This window comes from Fusarium musae, chromosome 11 (genome assembly GCF_019915245.1).
Source record: "Fusarium musae strain F31 chromosome 11, whole genome shotgun sequence".
NCBI lineage: Eukaryota > Fungi > Ascomycota > Sordariomycetes > Hypocreales > Nectriaceae > Fusarium > Fusarium musae.
In genome coordinates, this window is record NC_058397.1 from 1,494,243 (window position 1) to 1,508,109 (window position 13,867).

Consider the following 13,867-nt stretch of genomic DNA (forward strand, 5'->3'; position numbering starts at 1 on the left):
GTAGCAATTGTGAAAATGATGAAGTTCTTACAAAGACTGATGTGACGTCAGATGTCCATCAACGACTCTGGCAAAAACAAGGATATGCCAATAGCGTTCATTAATGGCCAATCCAAAATTATGCACTAACAGACTTATCGTATGACTATAGCCCGAATCGTCGCGATCCCTCCAATCAGACCTTGCCGGAGGGAATGCGAAGCGGGGTCCTCCCTAGCATGGCCTGCCTGGTCTTTCAAGACGAAATGGGGTCAGTCAGGCACGTACGTTCTGCCTCGTTCCAGCGACACAACATCACAGCCCAGCCGAGAAACCAACAGCCGACATGCGACACACAGACACTGCCTGTATCAACCTTTCAGCTCAAGTCTACTCGAACCAGCACGATCATTCTACTACATCTCATCTCACTCTCAATAAGTGCTCATCATTTCTCCTTTGGGACTGGCAGGTGACCCCAGCAAAATCTCATTCCTTCTTTGCCCCTCGGAGGCAAATTCTCAAGAACAACTAAACCCTTTGAATCTACACTCTTTTTTGTTTTGGTATCGAAAATTCTCATGAGCAGCTCAAATAAGCCTACACGAGCACAAGAACACCAAAAGTCTAATCGACAGTTGCTCCCCAGAAAACTCCAGAAATCAGAACATGAGCCTCAATACGCGCCCCTCGATGTCTCCGACATACCCAGGGCAGCCTTAACATCAGTCGCGTGTAACAACTGCCGCGTCCGGAAATCAAAGGTTTGTCCAGCTGTATCAAATCGTATTGGTGTCGTATGAGTAACAGGCTTCATTATATCTAGTGTGATGGCCGTAAACCAACATGTTCGGCTTGTGCGAGCCGAAGACAGCAATGTGTATATCGTGCCGAGGTTTCTCAGGAGAAGATGACAGAGTTGAGAAAAGGTTCTAAAGATCTCTTTCAGGCACTAGAGCTCCTAAGGACTGCCCCCGATGAACACGCTCAGTATCTACTAGAGAGATTGCGCAACAGCGGTTCTGTATCGGAATTCTTGCAAGTTCTTGACTCGGGCATCATCAAGCCACCTTCACCAACAGACCCCTTAGCCACCAGTCTCGCGGGAACTTCAGCTGATTCAACAATAGAGTTGAATTTAAACATGAGATTTTCTGGTGTATTCCCCGTACTGGAAACTCTTGACATCAAGGATGTAGATCTTGGTCTACTGGCAGTTAACAAACGGGCCCTAACATCTTCGAATCAACAAGCAACAGCAGCGCCCTTGACATCATTCATAGAATTTGGTCAAAGATCGGAAACGCCGACGACTTCGGAATCTTTCTCGACTCCAAGCGACACCACTGGAGATACTGGGGTTGACCCTCGACTCGAGTCTCTTCAAATATGGCAGTGGACTTCCATACCTATACCCGAAAACCTAGCTGCACAAGCAATATCTTTCTATCTAGTCAACGAACACCCTGTACTATCATTTTTCGACGCCGATTTATTTATTCGAGACTTGGCGGCAGGCGGAGGTCGCTTCTGCTCACAGCTTCTCGTCAGCTCACTTCTTGCTTGGGCCTGCGTAAGCTGTTCCTCTTGTCCTTGACTAGATGTTTGCTAATACGGGCAGGCTTCCTACTCCCAATTTGAGCCACGAGCTCAAACATTTTCTCTTGCGTTTTTGAGAGAGGCCAAGAGGCGATGGAAGGATTTAACAGACCATACTTCCATCACTACGTTATCATCAGCAATGCTTCTTGTCCTTACTTGTAACCAGCATGGCCACGACAAAGTTGGTCTTTTATATCTCGACGCCAGTGTACAAATAGGTCGTGAGCTTGGTTTGTTCAGCGATGATGGAACATCAGTTCCTGATTTCAACGACGACGACGAAACAAGAACAGCAGCATCATTTGCCGCTTGGGGTGCCTTTGGCTGGCACAGGTAGGTCTTAGTACCTTGGCCACCCAGACACTCATACTGATTCATGCAGTCTCCACTGTATCAACTTCCGAGCAAAACACCGGATACAACATCCACCATCTTTACCCATACCAGGAGACGTATCCGGGCCGCCCCTGAATGAGCACATGGGAAGCACATTTACATGGATATCCAAATTTTGGGTCATCATACACCAAGTATTTCGTGAGGGTTATAACCATTTTAGCCGTCTACCTATGTCACACGCACATCAGATGTATCAAATGTTACTTGACTGGGCCAGTATCATTCCAGAGGACGTACAGAGGAGTGAAAACTGCCCCCACCATGTTCTGGTATTACAGTGAGTGGAGTAGAATATCTCTGGAGGCTGTCAACTGACCGTCACAGTATTTGGTACCAGACAGCAGTAATAGACATGTGGCGCCCATTTCTCGGCCGCAGAAGCTATGAAGACGCTGGGGGAAGCGAACTCGCTACTGCCACTCACGAAGCATCCGTCCATCAGCTCAAACGGCTTATATATCTATACAGGAAACGATTCGAGTCAACGAACCTTACCATGTTCATCACCCCTGGACTTCTCACCCTCATCAACGAAGTCTTTCGAAATCCCGGCACATCCGACGCTCAGTTTTACTTCATATTGGCGGCGCGTGGATGCCTGTCGATAGCATCTTGGTGTAAGGGGCTCCGAGGTATTACAGAAGGCCTGATGACAATAGGTTGGCAAAACGGAACCTTCAAACGTGAGGGATGGACGGACAACAGCATGATTGAAGACATCAGAGCTACAACACGGGCACTCAATCAAGAGGGCACATATAGCAGCCTCTACCCAATCAACCTCGATTCAACGAGCGAGAGCATGGACGACATCGGCATGGAGGCTTTGGCGGGTGAATTCCAGAGACTGAGCTCACAAAATGAGCCTACACGCGGGAAAGAAGTCGAGATGACGAGTGAGCCTAACGTCTGGAAGGGAGATCAGCGAGACTTGGACTTGACGTTGACTGAGGCGACGGAAGAGGAGAAATACACTTAGCGAGATCATTGTATGATTGTTGATGGGGCATATGAAGTAATGAAGGAGCCTTGGCGAGCTGAATAATGGCCACTATTTATGGCGAACATAGACTGGCTCGTATGTATAATTTTGTATACAGTTCAAGATACCCGATATTAGTCGAGAGCGAGCGACATTACATATTCATCTTGGTTAACTTTTGATGTTTCTGAACTTATCTGGGATATTGACCCAGCTTGAAAGCCGAGTTATGCCTCTCTACAAAGTTCACTTGTGATGAGGTGACATTGGTGAATCCTTCAGTCTTACCGGCAAAAGAAAGAGCGGTGGAACCAATGTCAGCAAAAGCTGACGAGCACCTCTTCCTTGACTCTATGGAGTTCGGACGCTGGTAGTGCTTACGCCCCCATTTATTCTCACGGCGGTCCAGATTACCCCCAAGACGAGAAACAAGACTTGCGCAACATACTTTCATCAGTCCGACTCAATATGGCCTCTGAAGAATCTGGAGGGTACTTCTCTGTTTCCACCATCGCGGTGAATCCGGACAGGATTGACGAGGTAAGAGCCCCTTCACACTACTATGCCCAGTCTGTTTTCTCAATAGTTAGGCCCATGCCTGTCTGGCCGAAGTTTCCGAAGCGACTTTGAAGGAACCAGGAGCCAAGATCTACAGGTTCTACAAGACTGAGGGTAAAGACGAGTTTGTCTGCATGGAGAAGTAAGTCCTTCACATGTAAGAAGCGCGACTGTAGCTGACTTCAATGCTCAAGGTTCACTGATCGAGACGCGTACGCGGCGCATGTTAGTTCAGAGCATGTGAGAGACTGGGCAAAGAAGTACTTGGATTCGGGCATCTTTGTAGGGTCTTTTGAGTTTCATCCTCTTGCGAAGGGAGGTCCTGGAGCTGGTGGTTTTGACCGACCTTAGTTATTGCACGAGTTGGGGACAGGGGTGTCGTGCTGTATCTAGACCTGGCCGGGTCTCCAAGGAACGCTTCCTCCATATTCTGTTCCCAGCCTTTCTACGATGCGACTGCATCTTCCCTAGAAACCTAGCAACAGTTTTGGCACCAATCGTTCGACAGAGTGATACTTATCGACATCATGGTCACGTGTTGCATGAAACCTGTCCTTGCTTGAGGACGGGGGCATTGACATCATAGTGCCACTTTTCCATCGCCACCCAGATATCATATCAACTCATCAAAACAGAACAGAGTAATTTCTAAGTTTTCCTGACCTCAATAGTCTAAATACCAAACCAATTTGTTCAAAGCGTAACAAAAACACCTATCACCAGAAATCGCGCTCAATCATCTCTGAAGATATCCAAAATGGCAACAGAAAGGACGAATCAAGAAACTCGCTCAACCGCCGGTGATCAGAGCGACTATTCTAGCGAGAATGAATCAAAACAAATGACCCAAGGTTCACAGAACAACCAAGTCGATAGATCCAAGACTGGGTCACAAGGAGCAATCAATCAGCCTCAAGATCAGCAGCCTGTTCAAGCAGCGAGTCAAGAGACGGAAAAGAAAAGCAGCGCACCGCGCGTGAGATTGGATATGGATCTCGATGTTGAGTTACAACTGAAAGCGAAGATCCAAGGTGATCTTGAATTGGCCATATTGTAAGTCTTGCTCATCTTGAAACTCACTTCAATGAAGCTAACAAATATTGCAGAGAGAACTAAGATTATCACGCGGTTTCAATTATGGAAGGTTTCAGGAATGAATTTGGAAAGTTTATCATGAGCGTAGCTTTACAATAATATCATATTTCATTTTCAATCACTCGCTGCTGCAGGCTTCTTGGTGTATAATATTTGCTCATGGTGATAAATCAGGGTAGCTGGGAAGATAGCAGCATCACGTGAAGATATATCCTCTGCTAACCGTATTTGTCAATTTTCCTCCGCGGATCCGCGGCTTCGACCCAAAATCTCCGCTTCCTCAATCTGACCCTGTCAATTGATCAATATCCAATTCCGATGCCGAAACGCGTATGTTGAACACAATGAAGCGCAACTACTCTGGAGCGCCTATCATGTCAACTTACAGGGCATCTCGGCTGCCAGTTTCGTGCCGCCCTTGCCGCGAGAAGAAGCGGCGCTGTGATCGCAATCAGCCTTGTTCGAACTGTACCCAACGGCAACTCACATGCGTCTATGAGAATGGCAGTGGAGCAACCAACTCTTTGGAGAGTGAGGTATCACGAGAACGGAACCTTGGCGATGGTTTAGTCAACCCAAACGAAAGCACCTCGGCCTTCTCTCCACTGAGACAGTTGGATCTGTCAGTCAACCTGTTCCTGGTATACAATCACTTGTCATGCTAATGGCACCAGAAACAAGGAGATGCTTGACAGACTAACTAAACTAGAGAAAGCTGTCTTCCCAAATGGAGCTCAAGCACCGCAGCTCACCCAATCAGAATCAGCTTCCTCCAGTACGTACCTCAAGCCTGAATCCTGCTATGTCGGCCATTTCAAAGCTGATCATACCATGTAGGCCGCAAGTTGTTCAACTGCCACACTGAGGCTCCCTCAAACAATAAGGCTGCTTCTGTCAACGCGCGCTTGAACGATTTGACGTCGAATATTCCACCTGCTCATCAAGCGCGTCTACTATGCGAACACTTTATTACAACTATCCAACCTACATTCGGTGTCCTGCACGTGCCGTCAACTAGATCACTTGTTTATAGCTGTGTGGGCTCTGAAAAAGAAGCCCTAAAGATTGACGAGCTGCTCATGCTTTTCAGTATCTTTGCTGGTGCGGCATTGGCCTGGACAGACGAACTTCTTCATAACCTTGAAGCAACCAAAGCGAACGCCGTGTCGGCCTTCGATTGCTATTTTCACTCTGCTCTATCGATCGTTGAAGACACTGACACACCACTACCGCCCTCAGTCACTGCTGCCTCAGCCATATGTACGCTTGCGCACGTGGCCATCAACTCTGACCATGTCCTCCCGATCAAGGCATTGGATCTTAGAAGCCGCTGCTACAATATGTGCCGTGAAATGATGATTCATCGCTTAGACAGCCCGTCAGCACAGAAAGAGCGAGAAATAAGCCCGGCCAACAATATCGACTTGGAGGTTCAGAGACGTGTATGGTGGAACATGGTTGCTTCTGACTGGTAATACATCCTTTGTATGATCTGTGTTGATCTAGCTAACGCTTCATCAGGTTGACTTCGTTCTCTGGTAGCTCCCAGGAGGGTATCTACACATTTATCCCGAGGCTGATGAGAGTCAAGCAACCGCGTAACGTCGATGATGTTGCGCTCAGAGTTTCCGGCGACATACCCAATCTACCTATCTCCGTTCCAACAGACATGACATTCTTCTTTCTGCGTCTCAGAACGGCAGAAATATCTCGCGAGATTATCGATGCGATCACACCTCTGGCCGACGATGCACCCGAAGAAGACTACGAAATCATTCTCCAGCTTGATAGAAAACTACAGAATTTTGTTAACGGGCTTCCTGAGTTTTGCAAGCTCGACCCGGAGAGTATGCAGAAGTCCAAAAACATTTGCAAATCGAGGCCGTTCATCTACTGGCAGCGAATTAGCCTCCATCTCGGCATCCATGCACGTATTTGCCGACTTCATCGTCCTTATCACCTCGCAGCATACTCAGATCCTCGATATTCCTATTCTCGAAGCACGATACTCTCATCAGCATACAAGATCCTGGAACTCAGACGTATGATGGACGTTCCGGTTGCCAAGCTTCACTTTAGACCTGAGAGGTATTGGGTCATCTTCTTGCACGTCACCTCAGCTGCTGTGGCGTTGGCAGTGGATCTGTCTCACAACCCTGATGCTCCTGACGCGCAAGCCCTGAAAGAGAAGGTCAAGGGCGCTTATGAGACGCTGAACAAATCAAGGAAGAACGCGGAGAGTTTGATAAGAGGAATCGAGAAAAATATGGAACAGGTCATGGGCACTTTGCAGAAGCAGCGCGCGAATGCGATGGCATCCACTTCGCCGGCTGCAACATCGAGCGCTAATTTGGACTCGGTTCCTGAAAGTGCTTTCACAAACATGAATGATATTACTATGGGCATGCAGGAAGACGGGCTCGGGGACGAGCATTCCCACCAGCTCTGGTCAGACTTTTTGGCTGCTGTCCCTGACCTTGAAGAGTTTCAGTGGACATCTCTCCTGCAAGATCTTGACTTTGATCCTAGCAACTTCAGTTAAGAATTCGAAGCATGGTGATGAGCGGATTGTAGCATGGAACTACTATGGTACTTGTATATGGGGAGGCAAGAGATAAATTGCATGTTTCTTTAGTTCCATTCAAACCGTTTATGACGGAGAGACTCCTTTCGAGCTTACGAGGGGATGTCAATGTAAACTCCGCAGTCGCATGCCATTATGTGACGTTGGCGCACATCATATGTCTGAACTTCGAGGCCTGTCATAATAATTGACCATTTGTTACAGTTTCCAGAGCTGTCACAACCGGGGTTGAAGTTAATGTCCGATTAGTCCGGTCCGGAGACAGGTTTTCACAAATGACCCAAAAGGGGAATTTTCGACCGCGGACTTCCGCGCCTGATCTCCGACACTTGAGGTAGTTATAAACGGCAACTCCAATTTACAAAGAACAAGACAAGAACACTTCAGATACAATCATCAATATTACGCCGAAAAATGAAGCAAACAAAAGCAAGTTTCCCAACCTGCAGACTGCCAAGAAAGCTAACATCTCCGCAGGCCATCATCATCGGCGGAGGCCCCGCGGGTCTCGTAACCGCTCTACGCCTACAGCAGCAAGTGAATATGGACTGCACGATATATGAGCTTCGAACAGCACCTTCTACACTGGGGAGCGCCATAGGCATCATGCCAAATGGCTTGCGCCTTCTTGATCGCTTGGGAGTTTACTCAGAGCTCAAGGAGCGCGGAAGCAGTCACTCCAATATGACCATCCACTCTATAAATGGAGGGGTTCTGGGACGAAGAGATATGGTTGCTGCAGCAAAAGAGCAGACTGGTTATGGGTACATGAGAATCAAGCGAACTGATCTGCTCGACACCTTGTTGGGTGCGGTTGCTGAAGCTGGTATTGCGTTGCACTACAACAAGTCACTTGTATCCATCACAGAATCGGCTGATTCAGTCACCGCGACCTTCTCTGACGGGACCAGTGATACGGCAGACTTTCTTCTTGGGTGCGACGGGATTCACTCTGCTGTACGACGCTTGCATGTCGATCCAGATCAGACACCTATATACACGGGGATGTCAGGCCTTGGCGCCCTGGTCTCAGCTTCTTGTGTTTCTGAGGCAGCTCGACAAGAAATGAGGGGCATGAATGTCACAATGACTCAAGAGGGTATGTTTGGTGTCATGACATGCACTGCTTCCGATGACGAAATTCTGTGGTTTTTGTCCAAAGAAGTACCACTGCCAGACTCTGAGAATGCCCGCAATGGATGGGAGCTTCGTCGACGGGACGAAGTGGAGAGGTTCAAAACCCAACTTCACAAGACTCTCGAAGATGCGGGTGGGCAATGGGGGGATAATCTGCGGGAGCTTATTGGCAATACGACAGCTGTGAAGTTCTACCCTATTTACAAGCTACCCACCGGAGGAAAATGGCACAAAGGGAGAACTCTCCTTCTCGGCGATGCAGCACATGCCATGCCACCTCATGCAGGCCAAGGAGTATCGATGGCATTCGAAGACGCGTTTCTCCTTGCTCGTCTTCTTGAGAAGAAACTGTCTCTTGCGGATACATTTAAGCAGTTTGATGATATCCGAAGACCAAGAGTTGAGGATATTGCGAACAGATCTTCTGGGAATGCAAAGATCAGAAGAAGGACAGGGCCATGGGGCTTGTGGCTGAAGGAGACGGGGCTTTGGCTGTTTATGCAAGGTGCTTGGGTATTTGGCATGGATCGCTGGGGTTCGGAGACGCAGCAGATGGTGTACGACATTGATAAAGTCAACATCTGAGCCGGCGTTCTCAATGAGTTTTATATCTTGATCTTGGATAGCTATTGAGAATTTTAATTTGGAATACCTTTTGAAAGATTGTTCGCGGTAAACGCGGCCAAGCCGTGATGATCCTACTTCAGTAGACGCATGGCTTCGATATCATCTTGGCTGCGCATGGATCAACGCTCTTCCGAGCAGGGCCCCCATGAAAAATATTGGGCACAAATCCTACGTTGAAAAGGAGAAAATGCCGCAATTGAGTCCTTTTTTCTCTTTCTTCCTCCTTCATTCCCGCGTTTGCCTGTGTATTTGTGGCCACTGGCCCTTGGGGTCGTGGGAGGTTCGCGACTGAGGCCATCTACTCTTGGGAAATGGAGTCTTTAGCCAAACGAAGTAAGCTATCAGCCCAAAGTTTTTGCAAACCTCGAAGTTTTTGTCTGGTCTTGAAAAGTAAGCTTTTTTGTCATTTCCTAAGTCCTCCCATCGTCAATGATGAGATCGAAACAAATACTTCCATGGCTATGATCACATATGATTCAAGCTGTTTCCGTTACACAAGCTGAGGCATTTAATACCCTGATGCTCTGATCACCATCTGTGCCGATCATCATGCTGACTCGTCGAACCTACAGATAGATCTGCGGTCTGTTGATAAGGTTGGAATAAAAGAAATCTGGCAACTTGGTCGCAAGTTGGGAAATATTTGGCTACAAATGATACTAAATGAACCGGCTTGAACGTTACGGTTGCTCTTGACATCCTTAAGCTTCCCAAACATGGTTGATTCGTGAAAATCGTAAGGCCGTGGGGAACAATAAGTGTTGGCCAGGCCCTGGTTATTTGGGCATCTGGATGCGCAGGTCCCATTCAGACAGATTGATCAAGATTCATGTCAAGTCGCTCATATGAGCAGACGAATTTAATGACGAGTTGCAGATTTGGTACGACGGTCAATTGCCTTACATCAACTGTGATATTGCATTCTCATGGCTTGGAGTATCCGTCGTTTGTTGTCACCTTCTCTGCTTTCCTCCCAACATGAACGATGTTTTTCTGCTCGCCTCCCTCAAAAAAAGCAACCGGTTACTCCCTTCAGAGGCGTGAAGTGCTATTGATTGGAGTTTCACATCAATGCAAAGGCCCAGTCTCGCTCAAACACGCAACGATGCCGGCAATAGCAGCCAAGGTCCCATCTGGGTTCTTCACTCGCACGGTGTGCAACCCCAATTCCTTAGCAGGGTAATCATTTCCACCCGGAAAGATGGCATCTCCGATAAACATGATCTGCTCCAAAGGAATTCCACTCGCCGCCGAGAGCTTCTTCAGTCCGTAGCCCTTGTCAACACCCTTCTGCGTGATGTCGATTGAAGTCGCTCCGCCCATGTTGATCGACAAGTCTGGGAGTCGCTTGTACAAATCTGCTTGAATAATCTTTCTCTTCTCAAAGTCAGGATCCCAAACCTCCTTTGCCGACGGAGGCGCTTGCTGACCGAGCGCAGAAAAGGTGATCTGGCTGCCTCGATCTTCAATGCGCTCACCCCAAGTCTGCTCTGGCTGAAAACCCGTTGCGTCGAGGGCAGCGTTGAAAGCTTCGATGATGTTCTTCCTCTGCTCCTCGCTGAACAGTTCCGCATACTCCACCTTCCACTTATCGCCCTTGTGAGTGTAGAGTTTTGTGCCGGTGGTAGGCATGAGCCAGAGTTTGGAAAGGTCAGCTCGCGCAGGAAGACGGCTTGCGACCTGTTTCTGGAATTGAGGCCAATCACCGCCCGAAATGACTGCGACGTGGGCGACGGTCAAAAGATCGGCGAGGGCCTCGCCCATTGAGTCAAGAATTGCCTGCTTGCTCTCTGCGAGAGTGCCATCGAGGTCGAATGCGACAAGTTTGATCATTTTGTCTGTGATTTGGAGTTGTTTGTTGGTGGGTGAGGGGCTGTGTTGTACTGATAAGAGTTGACACGGTGTTGTGAGACTGTGAGGTCAGCTAAGATCAAGGTACACGCGTACCGTTTTAGCTTGGCTGCATGACTAAGAACAGCAACCATGAACCTCGGAGATGAACACCTGCTAATAAAGAAACATTAAGCCAATCTGCGGCTTCAAAGGAAGTACAACACCGAGATTCGGGATTCAGATTCTTGTATAACATACATGTTCCATTTTCCCGCGTCCTCTCGGAAGTTTGCGCCATTCGAACTTCGTTGTCTGCTAGACAGCTATAGACAGATGGGGCGTAGCGAAATATCTTGCATGAACGTTTGAGTAATCGGAAGGAACATTGGTTCTTTCCAGCGGGAGACAGAGTAGTATGACGGGTCAGACGGCCGCAAGGGCGGTACCCAAGGTATGGTCGAGCTTCTCTCCCTTGGTCCTCAGTCCGCTGCAGAATGGAATGCCGGGCGGTGCAACGCGCTGTATAGCGCAGCCTACGGTACGGCCACCGATAGCGACGGTGAGTCCGCCAACGGGCAGCTGGAGGTAGAAGGGGGGTGGAAATGGGTGTGGAGTAAACTCTGGGAAGCACGATGCTATGATGCAGGGCCGCCAGCAGCACCGGTGTTGTTTCTTGAGGCGAGGGTGGTTCAGTGGGAAGGTTGTATTGTTTTCATGTGGTTATAGGTAGAAGCACGACGTAATGGGCGACCTGGCTGTTGGTCTGTCGGTCAGGGCATGTTAATCTTTGATAGAACCGGCGCGGGCATGCTTCCTCGATGTTGTCAATAGGTTTCGTTTTTCCCAGCAAGTCAGATGACGTCCTCTTCATCAAAATTCGGCGCCCTTCCATGATGAAATGATGAAGACAGCTTCCAAGCACCATATTGGGGACAAAAGACATGGCGAGAGAGTTTGAAACGGGGAAGTTTTATTAACAAGAAGCGAAATGCCGATAGCCCTTGAAGGCCGGATCATTCAGAATTTGATAAAAATGCATAGTACCAAGTATAAAGTTGCAATCAACAAGTTGTGGGCTAGAAGTGTTATTTGCAGTTGAGATTTGTGGCTGTGAGCTTATTCCAGCAGAGAGAGTCTAGTTGCAATCAACAGGTCTAAGTAAATGGATAACTTTTGCATATTTCATGCTTGCACCAACTCCTCCATCGTCTCAGGTAGTTTGGGAATAGATGTGTATTGCCGAAAGCCTCTCTATACCTTCTCCAGTTGTTGGATGCTCTTGACATTACCTCTCAATGACTTAACACTGACATGAGGATAGAAGCCGGTCTCTCGCCCACGACATTCATATGAGGTGCGAGCTCTTGAGAAGATGTTGTGCAGGAAGGGGATATCAGTTTTGTACGCAAACAGCCTAAGCACGGTCACAAATAGCCTTCATGCACAGTCCGCGCATATCTTCCGAAATCGGTTGTCGGCGCCGGGATCAAATTTGACAAGGTCGATTCGACATCATGGACGCTTAAAGATTCCTCGTTTTTGTCTCTCAGTTAGACGAGGTGGCGTAAACAAACAGCCCTGGCCCTTAACCAGGCATGGAGTCTCCTCCTCCTCCTTTTCGTCCGGCCTTGAGTAACAGTCAAGGACCCAACTTTTGAGCATGTCCAAGTTGGCGTCGAATGTGCCTTTGGGTTCAACCCATTCTTTTGGCCAGCGCAATTCGCCCTCCGCGGTATCAGATAATGGAGCAAGAATACTCAGATCAATGATAAAATCCAGGTCGATGCCCAAGCCTTCAAGGATATCGTGGAAGTCTGCGTTTTGCCTTTCGGCCATATCCTTCATCTGTTTGAGGAGTCTCTGCATCTGGCGCGCAATAAGACGCCAGTTCCTTTCGACGCGCAATATGAACATTGTTGCAGATCTGATGCGAGTCAGTAATAAATGATACGGAAAGTTAGGCGGAAACGAAAGAAAAGTAATTGAGGATGGTTGGGGAGAAGAACAATATGGCTTATATAAGTGCTGTGACAAAGACACCTTTCTTTGTTTGGGTCCTTTGTGCAATTATTTGTTCAATGAACAAACATTGTGACTCAAACCAATGTCTTCTTACTAGGTACCGAACAAGGCCAAACTTGCCATCAGGCAGCATGACCCAGGGAAGCGACCGGTAGATAATGCATCTGATAATTCTCCCAATTCAAGACCTAAGTTCTCCACACTGAGCATTAGTTGTCTCAGTAAGCCACGCCGCTTGAGATCCCCGGCAAGGATAGCAGTCTCTGGCGATATGCAGCCTCGCATTGTGGGGCTACGGTGGGTGATATGAAAGCTGCGTGAAGGACTAATACAGCACCTACTTTCAGTATTCATCGCGGCCTATGCCAGTAACAGTTCAGTTACTGAAAAGCTCGTTGCTCCACTGAAGCACATCGTTTCTCAAATCTTGGAAGTCATGCAAGGAGGTTTTGCGGAACAAGGTGACCATGGTGAATAATAGTAGTGTAGTAACATTGCCCCCTTTGTTGTTTTGGCAATTGTGTGTAGCCAGGTTTAGGTTAACAGATCGGTTGATGAATACAAACAAGGCACTAAATATCTCCTGACATTTCAGAAGCCTTCTTTTGCTGTTGGCGACTTGGTTTCCGGTACTACTGAATACTCGACTATCTCGCCTATGGCTACATCCTTTTTCTGCTTCTCACTATGGATCCGTCAGCCTACCACTATTGCGACTGCGGGTGTCTGTGTTGGGTTTGCAATGTTGACGGTCAAAGATGTGTAGAATGGATCAATGCTGAACTGACAGGGGACCGCTGTACTCGCACGAAACATTCTTACATTTGTTCTCCATCACTAACACATTTGATAAGACAAGTGAGTGACTCAGTTCTTTGATCACCAGAAGTTTCTATTTCAACGTCACCAAGTCATCCATCCTCGTGCATGATCGCCAAGTCTGTCATATGGTTACACAAAAAAGAAACTGAATGATTGGCTCTTCAGATCACGCCTGGCACAGCGCGACCGCTACCTTAGCCTGAGGAATCCACTGTCATTCACCAACG

General features: G+C 47.9%; 7 protein-coding genes across 7 annotated transcripts; 5 read left to right on the top strand and 2 right to left on the bottom strand.

The window, feature by feature from the left end:
- Positions 1 to 2,332: 2,332 nt before the first annotated feature.
- On the top strand, positions 2,333 to 2,959 carry J7337_013582 (uncharacterized protein; the record flags this gene model as incomplete). Its single annotated transcript, XM_044831066.1, has 1 exon — positions 2,333 to 2,959. The coding sequence occupies one exon, from the start codon at positions 2,333 to 2,335 to the stop codon at positions 2,957 to 2,959; it is 627 nt and encodes a 208-aa protein (XP_044674341.1).
- Positions 2,960 to 3,430: 471 nt separating this feature from the next.
- Positions 3,431 to 3,666, top strand: J7337_013583 (uncharacterized protein; the record flags this gene model as incomplete). Its single annotated transcript, XM_044831067.1, has 2 exons — positions 3,431 to 3,502; positions 3,553 to 3,666. The coding sequence occupies 2 exons, from the start codon at positions 3,431 to 3,433 to the stop codon at positions 3,664 to 3,666; spliced, it is 186 nt and encodes a 61-aa protein (XP_044674342.1).
- A 611-nt stretch (positions 3,667 to 4,277) lies between these two features.
- J7337_013584 (uncharacterized protein) lies at positions 4,278 to 4,636 on the top strand (the record flags this gene model as incomplete). Its single annotated transcript, XM_044831068.1, has 2 exons — positions 4,278 to 4,573; positions 4,627 to 4,636. The coding sequence occupies 2 exons, from the start codon at positions 4,278 to 4,280 to the stop codon at positions 4,634 to 4,636; spliced, it is 306 nt and encodes a 101-aa protein (XP_044674343.1).
- Positions 4,637 to 5,342: 706 nt separating this feature from the next.
- J7337_013585 (uncharacterized protein) lies at positions 5,343 to 7,157 on the top strand (the record flags this gene model as incomplete). The annotated part of the gene is made up of 3 exons (XM_044831069.1): positions 5,343 to 5,394; positions 5,453 to 6,057; positions 6,165 to 7,157. The coding sequence occupies 3 exons, from the start codon at positions 5,343 to 5,345 to the stop codon at positions 7,155 to 7,157; spliced, it is 1,650 nt and encodes a 549-aa protein (XP_044674344.1).
- A 648-nt stretch (positions 7,158 to 7,805) lies between these two features.
- On the top strand, positions 7,806 to 8,921 carry J7337_013586 (uncharacterized protein; the record flags this gene model as incomplete). The annotated part of the gene is made up of 1 exon (XM_044831070.1): positions 7,806 to 8,921. One exon carries the CDS (start codon positions 7,806 to 7,808, stop codon positions 8,919 to 8,921), a length of 1,116 nt encoding a protein of 371 aa, XP_044674345.1.
- Positions 8,922 to 10,031: 1,110 nt separating this feature from the next.
- Positions 10,032 to 10,796, bottom strand: J7337_013587 (uncharacterized protein; the record flags this gene model as incomplete). The annotated part of the gene is made up of 1 exon (XM_044831071.1): positions 10,032 to 10,796. One exon carries the CDS (start codon positions 10,794 to 10,796, stop codon positions 10,032 to 10,034), a length of 765 nt encoding a protein of 254 aa, XP_044674346.1.
- Positions 10,797 to 12,047: 1,251 nt separating this feature from the next.
- J7337_013588 (uncharacterized protein) lies at positions 12,048 to 12,710 on the bottom strand (the record flags this gene model as incomplete). Its single annotated transcript, XM_044831072.1, has 2 exons — positions 12,048 to 12,210; positions 12,367 to 12,710. The coding sequence occupies 2 exons, from the start codon at positions 12,708 to 12,710 to the stop codon at positions 12,048 to 12,050; spliced, it is 507 nt and encodes a 168-aa protein (XP_044674347.1).
- Positions 12,711 to 13,867: the final 1,157 nt, after the last annotated feature.